Genomic DNA, 16,611 nt, shown 5'->3' with positions numbered 1-16,611 from the left:
AGCATTTTCCAATGGGTGAGTTTTATCAGATCACGATCTTAGATCACAATAAGAAGAACCCTTGAAATCATGGAACAAATGGGTTCCACTCCAACAAGGTCTAGAAAGTTTGTACCACTCACAAGGCAAACTTTTCAGGAATTCTATCTTTAACATTTATGATTTAAGATTAGATATTACTAACAGAATTACTTCTTAAATATTGTTTTACCTTTCGCGTTTAGCTGGAAGACAGGCTGTCTGTGCATTGTTAAATAAAGATCTTTACTTTCAACAGACTTGGGCCGTTTTCTTGTGAGTGAGGCCCAGCTGGAAAACCATGCTGTTGTGGCCTGAGCTTCAGTTGAATCTATGTCCTGGGAGATTAGAAGAGGTATTCAACAGACTTCAAAATAACCCGACTCTATTTTTCAAAAAATGTGCCAAATCATATGATCCATGAAATGGTTTTAATATTAACAGTTGAGAAGAAATATTGATATTGTTAAACTGTAACTTCAAGAATATGATAAGGCCCAGGTTTTTAAGACTGGTTGTGACTTTTGACATTTCCACCTGATGCACTGTACTTGTAGTGCTGACTGTAAAATGAATACACAGAACTATAAACCCCACAATGCCCTGGGAAGAATATATTCAAAATATTAGGACTGATCAAAGGTCGCCTTCTAAAAGCTGGATTATAGCCTTTTCCTACAACTTACTAGATAATATTAAACACCATCCCCCCTTGACCAAAAAAAACACTATACAGCAAAATATTTTTAAGTGAAGGACAGGTGGTTGCTGTTTACCTTTCGCTTTGTTTCATGTGTGGCCAGATGCCATTCCATCTCTGCTGTTACTATGTTGTAAGTATCATTAACAAAGCTCAGCATTTCAGGAGCCAGTCCTTCCACATCAACATCTAAAGTAAAAAAAAAAAAAATAGAGAGATACTGGCAGCCTCTTCTGTACCAAACCTGTACTCTCCTGAAACATAAAATAGTGTTCATCGCCTTCTGCCGTGCACCCATTTTTCTTGGGGATATATAGATTGAGTGTGTGGCCCACATTGTCTCATTCCTGGCACTGACAAAAACACTATCCCACACTCTTATGGTCAGACATGGAAACACCATATTTACAGGTACTTTTTTGGTGTTTGCACCAATTTTTAAAGGTGCTTTTACTTTGAAAGTTGCCTTAAGGGAAAGAACCCATAAAGATTTGCACCTGCTTATTCTCTGGATGCCTTTTTCCAAACAAAAGTATGCATTTAGTTCACTTCCCTGACCTGACTTCCCCCAACTACAATGCAAATAAAAGTACGCACCTCATGGAACTATGCGTGCTAATTTACCTGCATACAGGGTGGGTCATTTTCAGACAGATGAAAATTGCTTTGCAATTTGCTCTCCCTAATCATCCACATGAAGTAAAACTTGTGACTTTTTTTTAATTATTTCTTTACGGTTGACCGTTTCTCTAAAATGGCACACTTTGTAGCATTACCAGGATTACCCTCTGCTACTGAGTTAGCAAAACTCTTCATTAAACACATCTTCCGTCTTCATGGGATGCCTAAACATATCCTATCCGACAGGGGAGTGCAATTTACTGCAAAGTTCTGGAGAGCATTATGTCAAAAATTTGACATCGCCTTGGTCTTAACCTCTGCCTACTATCCTCAGTCTAATGGTCAGACTGAGAGGATGAATAGGACGCTGAAACAATTTCTGCGATCTTATGTTAACTCTAGACAGAATGACTGGGCTGAATTACTGCCTTGGGCAGAATTTGCCATCAATTCACATCCTGCTTCTTCAACGGGGTCTTCCCCTTTCCAGCTTGTCTACGGGAGACAACAATTACCTCCACTGCCAATTCCATTGTCAGTAGCCTCTCCTGCTACCCAGGCTACCGCAGCAGAATTATCCCAACTTTGGAGAAAGACGAAGGAGCTTCTCCTCAAAACAGGACAAAAGGCAAAGAGAACCTATGATGCTCATCATCAAAAGCACCCCAGTTTAAGCCTGGAGACAAGGTTTGGTTAAGCATCAAGTACCTTCGACTGAAGCTTCCTTCTGCAAGATTTGCACCTCGCTTTGTGGGACCTTTCGCCATCCTTAGGTGATTGGGAAATCTAACATGCAGTCTAAAACTGCCTCCATCAATGAAGATACACAATGCATTTCATGTATCTCTACTAAAGCCAGTGATACTCTCCGAGTCCTCCAGGAAAGACCCAGAGCCTACCAGCCTGGATACAGAAGATGACATTGAATATGCCGTAGATGACATCCTTGATGTACGTAAAAGAGGCAAGACGTGGGAGTATCTCATCTCATGGGAGAAGTTTGGCCCAGAGGAAAACACCTGGGAACCACTCTCTAATATTACAGACCAGGAGATGGTACGTCAATTCCACCTGGCACACCCATGCAAGCCCAGACCACCTAGAAGGGGTCTTGGAGGGGGCCCTTTGAAGGGGGGTACTGTTGCATCCGTCGGTCGCAAACGGCTGCGACCGCTCTGCCTTACCTCTTTTTCTCCCCTTTCTCTCTCTTTGGGCAAGATGGCTGCCTCCGGTGCCGAGTGCCGAGGGTCTCAGCGTTTCCAAACCAGCATGGGCATCCCCATCCACCATGCTCACTCCTGTGGCCTCCTAGGGCGCGAGCGCGCACATCTCCTATGCTCAAATACATGTCATGGCGGGAACCTCGGGGGCGGCCCCACCACATGACGTCAGTACTTCCGGGTATATCTAGCCTCCACTTTTGCTACCACTTTGAGTTAGCAAGGACTTCGGTTTAAGCTACTCTGACCGCTCTAAACTGCATGCTTAGATGCTGCTTCATTCCAAGGGCCTCGCTCCATTAGAAGCTCAAGATACCCGCTCCTCGGGGGTCTCTCGCTTCCAACTACCCTTCCGGGCCCTCTCTAACTAGACAATCGCTCCTCAGGGGTCTTTCTCTCTCTTCTACATTTCAGGATATCAGACCATTGGGTACTCGCTCCTCGAGGACCTACCAGCCATTATATCCTGCACCACGGACCTTCGGTCCCAACTTTCCACCATCAGGAAGACACCATCATTCCTGTGAGTACCTCTACGATCCAGTGCTCCAGCTCCACCCACCAGCTGCGACGTTACCCGCACTGTGGGCTTCTACCTATCGTGAAACATCTGGGTGAGACTTCACATCTGAGCCTGTTGAATGTACTGGCACTTCCTGGATCAGTGCCTTACCTTCCTGCTTTCACCATCTATCTACAGCAGAACAATAAAGCCTCTATCCATACTGTGTCTGCTATCTGAGTTCAGCCTATCGCAGTGGTTCCCCACGGGGCCCCTCCCCATGGGCGGAGTCATCTCCATTGCACCCAAGGGTCCACAATGCCACAAAAACAACATACAGATAGAGAGAGGATAAAGTATGCACCCGCTCTCTCCCCAACTAATCCATGACAATCTCAGGGTGAATGGAAATCAAACGTTCCCAGGTATGGAGAGCGTAGGATAATTTTTAGCCTTGTTTTAAATATTAGATTTTATTTGATGTATCTGCTGTTTTAAAATATTTTATTGGTGTTTGGTAAATTTAAATAAATGTTTATACGACTTAATTATTGGATGTTATTCTATTTGACTCCTGTTTTGAAATATTTATTCTTATTAGTATGGTTTTTCTATTATGATGTTTTATATTTCATAGTTTTATTGTTTGTTTTATGAGGAATGGTGATATTTCTGTTTTAGCAAAAGAGCAGTGACAGGAATACTTTGTTAACATTTCTGTAGCTTTCATCAGTATCACTTAAAAAAGAATCTTCCTATGGGCCAGTTTCTAAGATTGAAATGTAATTGTTCCACTATTTCAGATTTTCTAAAACATTCTGAATTGTTGTTCAGACGCTTCTTATAGCACGGCTATCCTTTCAAAATCATAAAATGTGCTTTCAAGAGAGCTACACATGCCAAACAACAGTGGCTGTTGTTGGATAAGAAGGAGGATTGCACATTGAAATATACTGCCAACAAATGTCGTTATTGTTTTATCCTATGAAGAATTATATTTAGCTTCATAAACAACAGCGGTTTTTCAAATCTCATGCAAAAAAAAAAAAAAAAGGGATATCCTAACAACTGTACCGCTGAGCATCACTGCCACACAGGAAGAGAGCCCAAACCAGATCCTGCTGCCGTTTCACCTCTGGTTTCTTCTCCTAAGAGGGCTCAATGCACAGGATAGGAAGAGGAAATGATAGATTCAGCACAAAACATCAAACCCCAGCCACCAAAAAGTAATATATGTATCCTTGCCTTCTTCCCTGTAATCTGCAAAGGACATCTGGGGTCTACATCCAGTCCTTTGATCTACTTTATGATTACAAGGAAGAATGCTGCACCAGGGCCCTGGTATTGTCTGATCAGCCATAGCAGTGCTGGAAGTATCCATGCAAGGGGGTCTTTAAAAGCTCACCTGTTTGCAGCTGACAGTGGAGACGTATTGCTGTTTGTGTGCATTGCTCTTGCAGCCAATTCCATGTGACCTCTTCCAGCTTCTGCTGAGCTTTGTCACTCAAGTTTGGAGACACCTAGGTGCAAAGAGATTAAGAAAAAAAACCAATAAAATAGTTTGCAGTGCTGGGCTGTTGTTCATTTATATTGCAATTTATTTTGGGGCTTGTAATCCTACATTTAGGAGGATATTGAAAACTGCACTGAAAGCTGAAGGATCAGAATATTCAAAGCATCAAGAAACACGAGTATAGTCCAAATTATGAAAAGCCCTTGTCAGTCTTGGTTAAAATTTTGTAAACAAAGAAAAAAACTGAAGAGAGAGAAAAATACATTGTTTGGTGCATTCAAAGTAGAATTATGCAATCACTTGTGTTCAAAAATATTCCCAGTGGAAACAGAAAAAGCAGAGCTTTTTACCTTTGCAGAAAAATGTGCAAGCTAATGTTTGCTTCCATCTTTGTTTTTGCCATAGAATTACTTTTTGATTCTTAAACAGACAGAAAGCTATACAGAGGAGGATGCAAGAAGACAGGTCAGAAGGGTCAGGTGTGGAAGTGCTAAAGATACTGAAAATATCGGAGACGTGAAGAGTGTGTGATGAAGAAGAAGAGAGAGCAAAAAGGGAGAGACAAAGGGAAAGGAAATGAAATGGAAAAACAAAAGGAATAATGATAAAAAAAAGCAGGACGGAGGAAGAAATTAGGCAGGCGCACAGAACCAAAGCTAGGAAGCTTTCGTTTGTGAAAGAAAAAGTTCAACAATTCAAACTAATTGAATACAGCTGACGTAAATAATGCTATTATATAAAACATAGTGGGTTAAATCATGAATGAAGGCCACATGGCAGTGTCCACTGGGGCCTGAAAGATGGAGGTGCACACAAAATCATTCCATGTGATGGGGAAAATAATTTAAAAAGAGGGATTGTTTAGCAGGTGTAATTTTGAAGGCGAAGCAGTGGATTTTAATCCTGTTTGACATGCACAGATACCCATATTTCATCCCCCTCTATCTCTGTTTCAGATCACTTCTGAGGCACCTACCAATAAGCTGAGTTGATTGGGATAGTCGAAGAAATATTTTTGAACAAAGCGCTGGCCAAGGAGGTGGAAAACCATTTGTCTTTCTCTGGGGTTTTGGAGTCGGTGCTTCACCTCATCAGCTAAAACGGCTCCAAGTTTATCTAACACCTGTAAGGGAAGAAAGCCAACTGCATGAAGGAGCTTTAGCATTTTATTCTCAGGCCTTCGAGGAAGGAATAATGAATGACAAAGTGTTCACTAAGGGCCCAGTGTAAAAAGGGAAGAGTTAAAACTGGGCACTGAAATTCAGCACACAATTTCTTAATGCAATCACTAAAGTAAAATTTTTCACTCCCATTGCAGTAAGCTAATGATATGCTAATGAATCAGGAGTTAAAAAGTGCACTGACTTGAATAATGTGCACACAATCAGGCCAATACAGAACGGTGTGCTCGGCCGAGTGCACCGTTTAGCCTCATTTGGCCGCGCATTTTTGACGTGCTATTATACTGCAAGGAGTAATAGCGCATGGAAAACGCACGGTCAAACCCCCCCCCCCACCCGAAACTAATAGCGCTCATCACATGCAAATGCATGTTGATGAGCCCATTAATTAGTCACCCGCAATACAGAAAGTAAAATGTGCAGTCAAGCCGCATATTTTACTCTCAGAAATTAACGCCTGCCAAAGGCAGGCGTTAATTTCAGACGGCACCAGGCAGAAAAGTGTACAGAAAAGCAGAAAAAGTGTACAGAAAAGCAGAAAAAAATGCTTTTCTGTACACTCTCTGACTTAATATCATAGTGATATTAAGTCGGAGGCCCAAAAAAAAAAAATCTGCCCGCGGCTTGCGGGGTGGAAAACAGACGCTCAACTTTGCCGGCGTCTGTTTTCCGAACCTGTGCTGTCAGCGGGTTCAACAATCGACGCTGGTAAAATTAAGCGTCGGCTGTCAGACCGCTGACAGCCAACGCTTTTGCCAATAAGGATGCGCTAAGGGTGCGCTAGTATCCCTAGTGCCTCCTTATTAGCGCGGGCCTGAATGTAAATAAAGAATTGTGCGCCCAGGAGAGGTGCCTGGGTGTGCGTCGGGAGAGCGGGTGCTCGCCTTGGAGCGCCGGCTCTCCCGCGGACTTTATTGAATGGGCCTGCATGTGTGTTCAGCATTTAAATAGGCTGGGCATGAATTTTGAACTCAGGAAAGTCTCCAGAATGCACAAGCACAAATCGTGATTTTTGCTTGTTTTGGGCACATAAGATATGATTTATGCACATAAAAATGCTTTCAGCCCAGAGTACATTTTTTGTGCACATAAATCATATTTTCTGTGCAGAAAGCAAGACTCATGTGCACAACACACTCTTTCTACTTACAAATCCTGACTGGCACCAGAATTCCAACTTCTGCCCATTGACTAACACTATATCACCTCTGCTCAGGAGTACAATTTCCAGCACTGAATGAATATGAGTTAAGCCAGTATACCTGTGGGAGGGGTAATAATGCCTTCATTATCATGGGATTTCCATGCAATGATGCCAAACAATATGCACAGTTTTAAGCACGCATTGTTTGTAAGCAAATCTCCTTTCTACATTGGGAATAAAACTTGCACACAACTGAAAGTAAAACAGCCTGCTCTGCTGCATGCATTTTATAACATCGGGCTCTAAAGGATTTTAATGCATAACCTGGATACCCTGTTAGACATCTGGCCAGAAGCTGAATGTTGTTAGCAACTGGGAATTTGCACTGAATTCCCATAATACACATCTAGACTGTGTGATACATATACAATGGTCTGTGGCAGTGCTGCCATGAAGAGTACCTGGGTTTGATTCCAAGGTCGGGTCTTCTGATCCCCGGACTGGTTGGGGATGCTGTGCAGGCAGAGAGTCCCAGTCACTATGCAACAGCAGCACCTAATAACCGAACTTAGGGCTCATGAATGTAGGATTCTGGAGGGATCTCTAGTGTGTGACTGCAGTGATGGGGCTAAGTGAGTTCGCAGGGGGACACAGAATAGGGAAAAAAAATCCTCAAGTAGTTGCAAATGAAGGGTCATGGTGCCAGAACCCAGCCCTGGTTCTAACTGAATTAGAAGCCCAAGGGAGCAGGGTCATAAAAAAAAGGCCCAGAATTACTAAAATACAAGTGAGAAAAAATGTATAGTAACGTGGGGCCTAAACAGATATCACCATAGATGGCCAACATCTACTATGTGTACAAAAGGAAGAGCAAGGCAGCACCTCCATTGGGAAATGAATTTCAGGATCTCATGATCAGGACACTGAAAGGGAAATTCTGAACTATCCAGGAACAGAAGACATTTATTTATTTATAAAATTTGTATACCACATAATCAGTAAAAACAATCAGGCAAATTTTAAAACGAGTGTGTGGGTGCCCATACACATGCATATGGCGTATGAGTGCAGATACACTGGAATTTGAAATCATGCGCGCATATGATTTAAAATACATTTACCACATGTGTGTGCTCCTAATTTTAAGCAATTACTTGAGCAAACCTACTTTGCATATCTTCCTTAGGACTTTGTCAGCTTTTACATGTGTATGTAAGCGGATTTTAAAATATGCTTGTGCGAGGGACAGTCTCAGTTTTTCCAATTAGCCCACCCTTTTACCCGGTCATCATTAAGGTTTTGCAGATCCTTATGGTTTTTCATTCTGCATACCCCCCAGTTGACCTGGACTTTTCACCCTCTCCTGTAGGCCCTAAAACGCTAGATCTACAGACTTGCTCCTCATCAGGAGCAGCAGTAAAGTTATGTGGCTAACAAGTTAACGGGCGCAGCAGCCTGCAGTTTTAATGTAAGCCCCCGCTGTCCACGGGAAGGCCCCATGACCAGCAGCATCTACCCTGAGCACTATAGAGGTCTCAGGATGCCGCTGGGATCTCTGCGTGTCTGGGATGCCGCCATCATACACTGAGCATAGAAGGTGCTGCCATTATAGGCCCAGTGGCAGAAAAGTCCTGCCAGTGCTGGCTTGATGACATCAGCATAACAGAAAAATTGGTTCTTACCTGCTAATTTTCGTTCCTGTATTACCACAGATCAGTCCAGACTCCTGGGTTTTGCCTCCCCTCCAGCAGATGGAGACAGAGATGTTTTTGACTGACACTGCCCTATACCTCGAGGTGCCACCTACAGTCTGTCAGTATTACCCTGTACCCAAGCATAATGAATAAACACTGCATAAACTATTAACAAATTTTACCCCCCTCGTGAGCAAAGGGAGGAGAAAACCCTGCAACGCCAAAACCCTGCCTACACTCGAACCCCAAGTGGGAGCAGTACTGGTTGAAACCTTCAGAACAAACCTGCAGAGAAAAACAATAATTACTGAATGAGCGGACTCTCCGTTACCCCAACTCTGAAATGGGTGGGATTTTGCCCTGATCCGTGGTAATACAGGAATGAAAATTACAGGTAAGAACCCATTTTTCTTTCCCTGTACGTACCTGGATTATTCCAGACCCCTGGGGTGTACCCGCTTGGAGCACACCTTCTCCAAAACCCCCAGAACCTGGGGCCTGGACATCCAACTGATAATGCCTGGCAAAGGTGTGCAAAGACTTCCAAGTAGCCGCCCTACAAATCTCCTGTGGCAAAACTTGCTGACACTCAGCCCACGAAGCCACTTACGACCGGGTAGAATGCACCCGTAGGCGCCTTCTGCCCCCTTCTGGGGTCACTCCACAGCACGAAAAGATGGTATAACTAGCGGAAGCTGTTTGTAACTTCCAAATAACAAAACAGAACCTGCTGCACGTCCAACTTACGCAGGTCCTTAGACTGGGGATCAGAGCGGACCAAGTCTGGAAAGGAAGGGAGTTCCATCGACTGATTCAAATGAAAGGAGGACACCACCTTTGGGAGAAAGGAGGGAACTTTCCTCAAGGAGACTCCCGTATCTGTAATCCTTAAGAAGGGCTCCCTACAGGACAAAGCCTGAAGCTCCGACACTCGCCATGCTGAAGAAATAGCCACGAGAAAAAACACTTTTAAAGTAAGATTTTTAATGTCGCCCGCTTCAAAGGCGCCACACACAGAGCTTTGAGAACCAAATTCAGGCTCCACGAAGGGCAAGGATTCCAGACCGGAGGACGCAAATGCTTTACCCCCGGAGAAAACGCACCACGTCTGGGTGCGCAGCCAAGGCCACACCTCATACCTTATCACGGAAATAACCCAGAGCCGCTACCTGTACCCTCAGAGAGCTACAAGATAAACCTTTACCAAGCCGTCTTGTAAGAAGGCCAAAATATCCCTTATCAAGGCCCAAGTAGGCTCCACCTTGTGCTCCACGCAACAAGACTCAAAGACTCCCCACACCCTGACATAGGCCAGGGAGGTAGACATTTTCCTAGACTGCAAGAGAGTAGCAACCATTGCATCCAAATAACCTTTACTCTTTAGTCATTGCCTCTCAAAAGCCATGTTGCTAGACAAAAGCAATCTGCCTCTTCCAAACAAATGGGCCCCTGACATAGGAGATTTGGCAGCAGATGAAACCTCAGGGGGCTGTCCACCACTAGATTGACTAGATCCACAAACCACGGATGCCTCGGCCATTCTGGAGCTACCAGGATCACCTCTCCCGGATGAGCTTCTATACGCCACAGCACTTTGCCAACCCTAGGCCAAGGTGGGTTCACGTAGAGCAGGACATTCCTTGGCCAGGAGAGAACTAGGGCATTCACCCCCTCCGCTCCTGGTGCTGACTGACGAACCAAGGGGCTTTGGCATTTCGAAATGTCACCATCAAATCCACACTCAGACTGGTCCACCAGTCGCATATGAGGCGGAAGGATTTGCTGGAGAGCTCCCACTCCCTGGGATCGAGCTGGAGGAAATCGGCTTGCACTTTGTCTACACCGGCAATGTGAGAGGCTGCAATTCTGACTAAGTCCACCCAGCTGATCAACTTCTGGGCCTCAATTGCTACTGGCCGACTATTGGTCCCCCCTTGGTGATTGATATAGGCTACTGCTGTTGCATTGTCGGACAGGATCCTGACGGATTTCCCCTGCAGAAAGGGAGAACTGCCTGCAGCATCAATCAAACAGCTCTGGACTCCAAACGATTGATGGACCTCAAGGATTCCTTCACTGACCATTGGCCCTGCACCACTCTTCCCTGACAAACCGCTCCCTAGCTGGAGAGACTGGCATCGGTGGTGACCACTATCCAAGAGGGAATCTCCAAGTCCGCACCCCGGCATAAGTTGTCTGGGAGGAGCTACCAATCGAAGCTGGAGTGCGCAGATTCTGTAAGAGGAAGCGGAAGCTGAAATCGTTCGGACACCGGATTCCAACAGGAAAGCAACGCTGACTGAAGAGGTCTCATATGAGCAAACACCCATGGGACTAGCTCCAAAGTGGAAGCCATTGAGCCGAGGACCTGCAAGTAATCCCAGACCATGGGTAGACACTTGACCAACAAGGCATGAACGTGCCCCTGCAGCTTGATGATTCGCTCCTCGGTGAGAAAAACCTTGCCTGAATGTGGGTCGAACAGGGCCCCCAAGAACTCCAAGGACTGGGAGGGAACCAGATGGTTTTTTGGCCAGATTGACTATACAACCTAGCAACCTCAAGAGTTGAAGAACCTGCTGCACCGCAATTTGACAGAAGGCCTCTGACTTCATTCGAATCAGCCAATCGTCCAGATAAGGATGAACCAAGAGACCCTCCTTCCAAAGCCCCACTGCCACAACAACCATTACCTTGGTGAAGATCCTGGGCACTGTGGCAAGTCCGAAGGGCAGGGCGCACAACTGAAAATTATCCCCCAGGATTGCGAACGGCAGGTACTTCTGGTGGTCAGGCTGGATTCCAATGTGCAAGTACGCCTCAGTCAGATCCAGCGAAGCTAGGAATTCCTCTTTGTGTACCGATGCAATTACCAACCACAGGGTCTCCATTCGGAACCGAGGGACGTGGAGAGACCTGTTGACCTTCTTCAAATCAAGGATGGGCTGGAATGTGCTTTCCTTCCTGGGCACTATGAAGTAAATGGAATAATGGCGTTTCCCTCACTCCTCCGGAGAAAGAACATAAGAACATAAGAAACTGACACGATAGCTCCGAACTCCTGAAGGTGCTGCAAAGTGTCTCGCACCGCTAGATGCTTTGTCTCGTATGAGCATGGGGAAACAAGAAAGCGCTCCCGAAGGGGCCGAGCAAAATCTAAAGCGTAGCCGTGTCTTATGATATTGAGGACCCACTGGTCCGAAGTTAATTTGGTCCACCCTCATAAAAAAGAGCCAACCTGCCCCCTACTACCGGAACAGAGGAGTGAACTGGCCTCGCCTCACTGGGAGGCCTTAACTCCTCCTGTAGCTTGGGAGGCACCATTTCTGCCAAGGCGCCAGACCCGAAAGGACTGGTTCCAGGACTGCTGCCTGCCCAAGTTCTGTCTAGATGAGGAGTCGGATGATCTAGAAGCCCGCCTACGATTCCCACGGAAAAGTGAGCGAGGGGGGAAAGAGCCCCTCGCCTTCAGCCTATCCTCCAGCAGCTTATGGACTTTATTCTCTCCAAGGGATTGAATCATGTCTTCTAAGTCTTTCCCAAAGAGCAGCTTGCCCTTGAATGGCAAAGAACCCAGTTGAGCCTTAGGGGAAAGATCCGCTGACCAGTTCCTCAGCCAGAGAAGTTTGTGGGCAGAGACAGCCGAAACCATAGACCTGGCCGAAGTTCGAAGCCACCGTGGCCTCCAGTCGCCCGGCCTGTATAACGTCCTCCTACACATGGCAGCCCGCACCCCAAGTGTTGATACTTCAAATATCTTAAGCTGTACTTCCAGCTTCCAATCTTGGAGATCTTTTAGGGCCATAGGACCCGGCACAGGGATGGTGGTCTTCTTGGTGACCGCTGATACAGCCGCATCCACTTTGGGAACCCTAAGGAGGTCCAGCGCTTCTGGCAGTGGGTACAACTTATCCATCTCCCTACTGACCTTTAAACCTAAGTCTGGTGTGTCCTACTCCCGAAACAACAGGTTAGTTTCAGAGCGATGAAAGGGGAAGGACCGGGTCAGACCATGGAGACCCACCATGACCGGATTAACAGCTCCCATCTGAGAGTCCTCCTGAGGGGCCTCAATGCCTAATTCCTCCAGAACTGCGGAAATAAGCGGACCCAGCTTGTCCTTAGGGAAAAAGCAGACTACCTTAGGGTCCTTCCCTTCAACCATTGGAGACCCTGCTAACTGTGGACCGTATTCTGCAAATCGTGGTCCTGGTCGCCCAGATCAGGGTCTGCCTCCTGCGGTGCTTTACCCCTCGGGTCAACCTGCTCCGAAGCCTCAGAGGAGGAGTCCCTCACAGGTCGAGACGGCATGGTCCTCAGGAGGCGCTTAGCCTTCGCAACCCTCTCACCCTCCAGAAGCCTGGGTCTCTTGGGGGCCAGGACCCCCTCCTTGGTAGGCTTCTGAACCGACTTGGAGAGAGAACTTCAACCAGAATGTCTTCTACTTGCCTTTCTGGCTTTGAAAGCCTTGTGAAGCAGCAAAACAAAATCAGAAGAAAACGAGGAGGTGGAGTCCGAACCCCCTCTGGGGTCCTCCTCCGCTGAAAGCACTAAATCCACAGGCAATCCGCCCCTCCCCCCCGGAGGCACCTTGCTGCGGGGATAAGGGAGGAGGGGAATTCACTTCCCCCTCTGCGGTTCGCGTAGCAGCGCAAAAAGCAGATAAAATGGCCTCCATTCCCGGGTTGAATGGGAACGGATCTGGAGAAGGCTGCTGTACCCGACTGAGCTTCCCAGGCTCCCGGCATATTCGTGAATTGCCCCCCATGGAGGCTCCCGAGGTGCCCTCCCCACCAGGGAGGCACCCGGAGCAAAGACCATTGCACGAAAGTTGCGCGTTTCTCTAGGCACAGCAGGCTGCACTAAGCGGCACTGTAAGCCGGCCTGAACTACCTTGGGGGACTGGCAAAGCTATCGGCGGCAGAAAAAAACAGCGATGGCCGAAGAACAGCATCGGAGAGAATGGAGAATCATCTCCGGACAGTTGTTTCTATCTGCAGGGCAAAGGAGCTTTCATTTATTTTTTTTTTCAAACCTGACTCCAAAAGTGATGCCAGGTCCTGTTCCCTTCAGGGTGAGTGAACCGGGCTCCCCAGTATCACCCCAATCACTGTCAGCAGGGCAAGCAAGCAGGGTCCCCGACCTTCAGCTCAACACAGCCTCAAATACCAGGGGGGATGGTCCCACCAGGACCTGCCAACCCTCTGGGAGGCTCAGGAAACTTCCTATTCTCTTCTGTCTTCTTTCTTTCTTTTTTTTTTTATCAATTATTTTTTTTTTTTTAACTATCTATCTGTCACAGATTGTAGGATTTTGCACCTCCACCATCTGCTGGAGACAGAAAAATACTGACAGACTGTAGGTGGCACCTCGAGGTATAGGGCAGTGTCAGTCAAAAACTTCTTTGTCTCCATCTGCTGGAGGGGAGACAAAACCCAGGAGTCTGGAATGATCCGGGTACATACAGGGAATGGGTATTTAAATCCCAGCTGCGCTCCAGCCCAGTGCCTCAGCAGCAGTGCATCTTGCTACCTATCTGTGCCTTTGCCTCATCTTGCCTTGCCTCGCTGTCTTGTTTCTGCGTTGCCCTGCATCTCTGTTACCTTCCCCAGTCCGCCCTGTGTGTGTCTTGGTCCCCGGTGTCTTGTCATGTCCGCCCGTCTCTACCTGATTCCTGGTTCTGACCTCTGCTACAGATACTGACTATTCTTCTGGACTGCTGCCTTCTCTGACCCCAGCTTGGACCTTGACCTGCCTTCCTGCTTACTGCTTGCCTCGATGTTGGCCTGGACTTAGATACCGATTGTTTTCCATCTCCTCCAACCTTGGCCTGGATCCAGATACCAATTGCTCACTGCAAGCCCTGACTGTTCCTCCCATCTTGACTCCATCTGACAGCTACTTGCAGGACTCACTAATTCCCTAAGCCTTGCTGGCCTCTGGAACCCAAAGACTAAACCTATAGGGAATGGGGCTGGTATAGATGAAGTCTAGCTCCAGTCCTAGCAAAAGCAAATTCACCTGTTGTCAGCGTGGGCCTAGTAGGTAACTTGCTAGGCTACATCAACCACACCACAGTCCAAGGGTTCACATCCGTGACATTTAAAATACGGAGTTATGTGCATAAGTATTGGTTCCGCCCTGGAATGTTCATTCCCCGCCCATGCCCCACCCCTTTTCTGCCCCCCTTATTTTTGGCATGCATGCAGGTATATACGGCCCTAACTTGTGGCTTTTAAAATCCATATTGCTCATGTGCGTCCCACATATGCGCATATTGAGAAATTACTACTTACCTGGTAATTTCCTTTTCTCTACTGAAGACAGGTTAATCCAAGACCAGTGGGTTATGCACTTCTACCAGATGGAGACAGAGCAAAGCTGACGTCACGGTGTATATATCCCTGCACTGACATCAGCTCACCAGTATTCTCTGCAAAAGCCAACTGTAGACAAACTAAAACACTTGATTATAACTTTTAATAGACAAGTACTCAAGTACTCAGTCAACAGGAAACACTGAGCTCAGACAAAGGGGCCGATGCAAAAAAAAGTGTTGAAAATGGGCGCTGAGTCTTCAGCATCCACTTTCCTAACGTGCCCCCAGGGGGCGCCATGCAATATTTTAATTAGGGATCACGCTGTCAAGGAGGTGCACGCCCCTAGCGCCTCCTTGACAAATGGCGCCTGCGAGCAATCAGCTGTCTGCGGCTTTCTGCCGGTTTAGAAAACGGACGCTGAATTCATCAGTGTCCGTTTTCTTAATCGGCACACAGCCACGGATTCATAAAACGGATGCTGGTTAACTGAGTGTCCGTTTCCTGAACCTGACCACCGGCACATTAAAAAAAATTATTTTTTAATCTTTCGTTCCTCCAACTTAATATCGCCATGATATTAAGTCGGAGAATGTATAGAAAAGCAGTATTTTCTGCTTTTCTATACAATTTTTTGAGGTGCTCAGAAATTGAACGCACATTTTTTTTTTTACATTCGGGGTGAATAACTAATAGCCTCTTTCACATGGCTACCCAGCACCCACATATGTGGCCATGATAACCTCCTTAACCTAATGGGTTAATGTAGCCTGCGACACCAACTCACCCTGTTTACTTCCACTGAGGAGAACAAACAGGCAGTCAGCCTTCCTGAAAGTTTTAAATAACCTCCAATACCACATCAGATGCCTCTTGACTTCCAAGGTCCGCAACAGACAATATTCATCCACATCTCTCTCCCTGTCCAGCATTGGCAGGGAATTTGATTGGTTCAAATGAAAATCAAGGCCACTTTTGGCAAAAAAAGGACAGAACAGTCCGAAGCTGGACCACCCCCGAAGTCAACCACAGGAATGGTTCCCGGCAAGAAAGCTCCACAGCTTGGACCCGATGCACGGAACTGACCACAAAAAACACCGTCTTCAAGAATATAACCTCAAGGAGAGGCTACACGGTGGCTGAAAAGTGGAATTTGCCAAAATTCTAGAACCAGATTAAGGCTCCATGAGGGCACCAGCAACCGCAAGGGAGGACAAAGAAGGCTCACCCCTACAAAACCGGGCCACAAACGGATGGGCCACCATGCATCTGACCCTTGAAAACAGGCCATCTGCACCTTCTGTTGCGCTTGGAGGTGGACCCTTGTCCTGGAGCAGTGTAGGACGGCTCCCTGGTCAGGCCCAGGGAGCACCTGCCCCCAGGGGGCAGAGCACAGGAGGAGACAGAGGCTAGAAGGAGCTTCACCACTGGAAGCCTGCGGTCCCCCCGGGTGGAGCCCTTGGGGACCCGGGCCGCTTGGACTTAGGTGGGCCTCGCAGGGTCTCCCGGAGAGGAAGTATAGGTGTGCCCACCAGTAGCAAGGGAGTGCAGTTGGTCACTAAACTGTAGGCCTGGACGATCAGAGAAGGCCACTACAGCGTAGGCGATGACAAGGCAAGGAGGCGTGGTCGATGGCAGCCAGGGTCAGGTTCCGAGGATCAGTCCGAGGGAAGTCAGCCAAAGCAGGAGTCAGGTACCAGG

The 16,611-nt window shown here is 46.9% G+C and overlaps 1 protein-coding gene across 1 annotated transcript in view; it reads right to left on the bottom strand.

Annotated features, from left to right (window-relative positions):
- The window catches only part of LOC115096731, a 49,313-nt gene that overhangs the window by 21,058 nt on the left and 11,644 nt on the right, over positions 1 to 16,611 (bottom strand). Inside the window, exons 3-6 of the mRNA XM_029611786.1 lie at positions 5,551 to 5,697; positions 4,467 to 4,581; positions 795 to 907; positions 212 to 356 (exon numbers count right to left, since the gene is read on the bottom strand). Of these exons, the coding sequence (XP_029467646.1) occupies positions 212 to 356; positions 795 to 907; positions 4,467 to 4,581; positions 5,551 to 5,697 (520 nt within the window). The remainder of the gene's footprint in view (positions 1 to 211; positions 357 to 794; positions 908 to 4,466; positions 4,582 to 5,550; positions 5,698 to 16,611) is intronic.

Source organism: Rhinatrema bivittatum, chromosome 8, assembly GCF_901001135.1.
Source record: "Rhinatrema bivittatum chromosome 8, aRhiBiv1.1, whole genome shotgun sequence".
NCBI classification, from domain to species: domain Eukaryota; kingdom Metazoa; phylum Chordata; class Amphibia; order Gymnophiona; family Rhinatrematidae; genus Rhinatrema; species Rhinatrema bivittatum.
The sequence above is the reverse complement of the archived record's forward strand: the minus strand, read 5'-3'. Positions and strand labels throughout refer to the sequence as shown.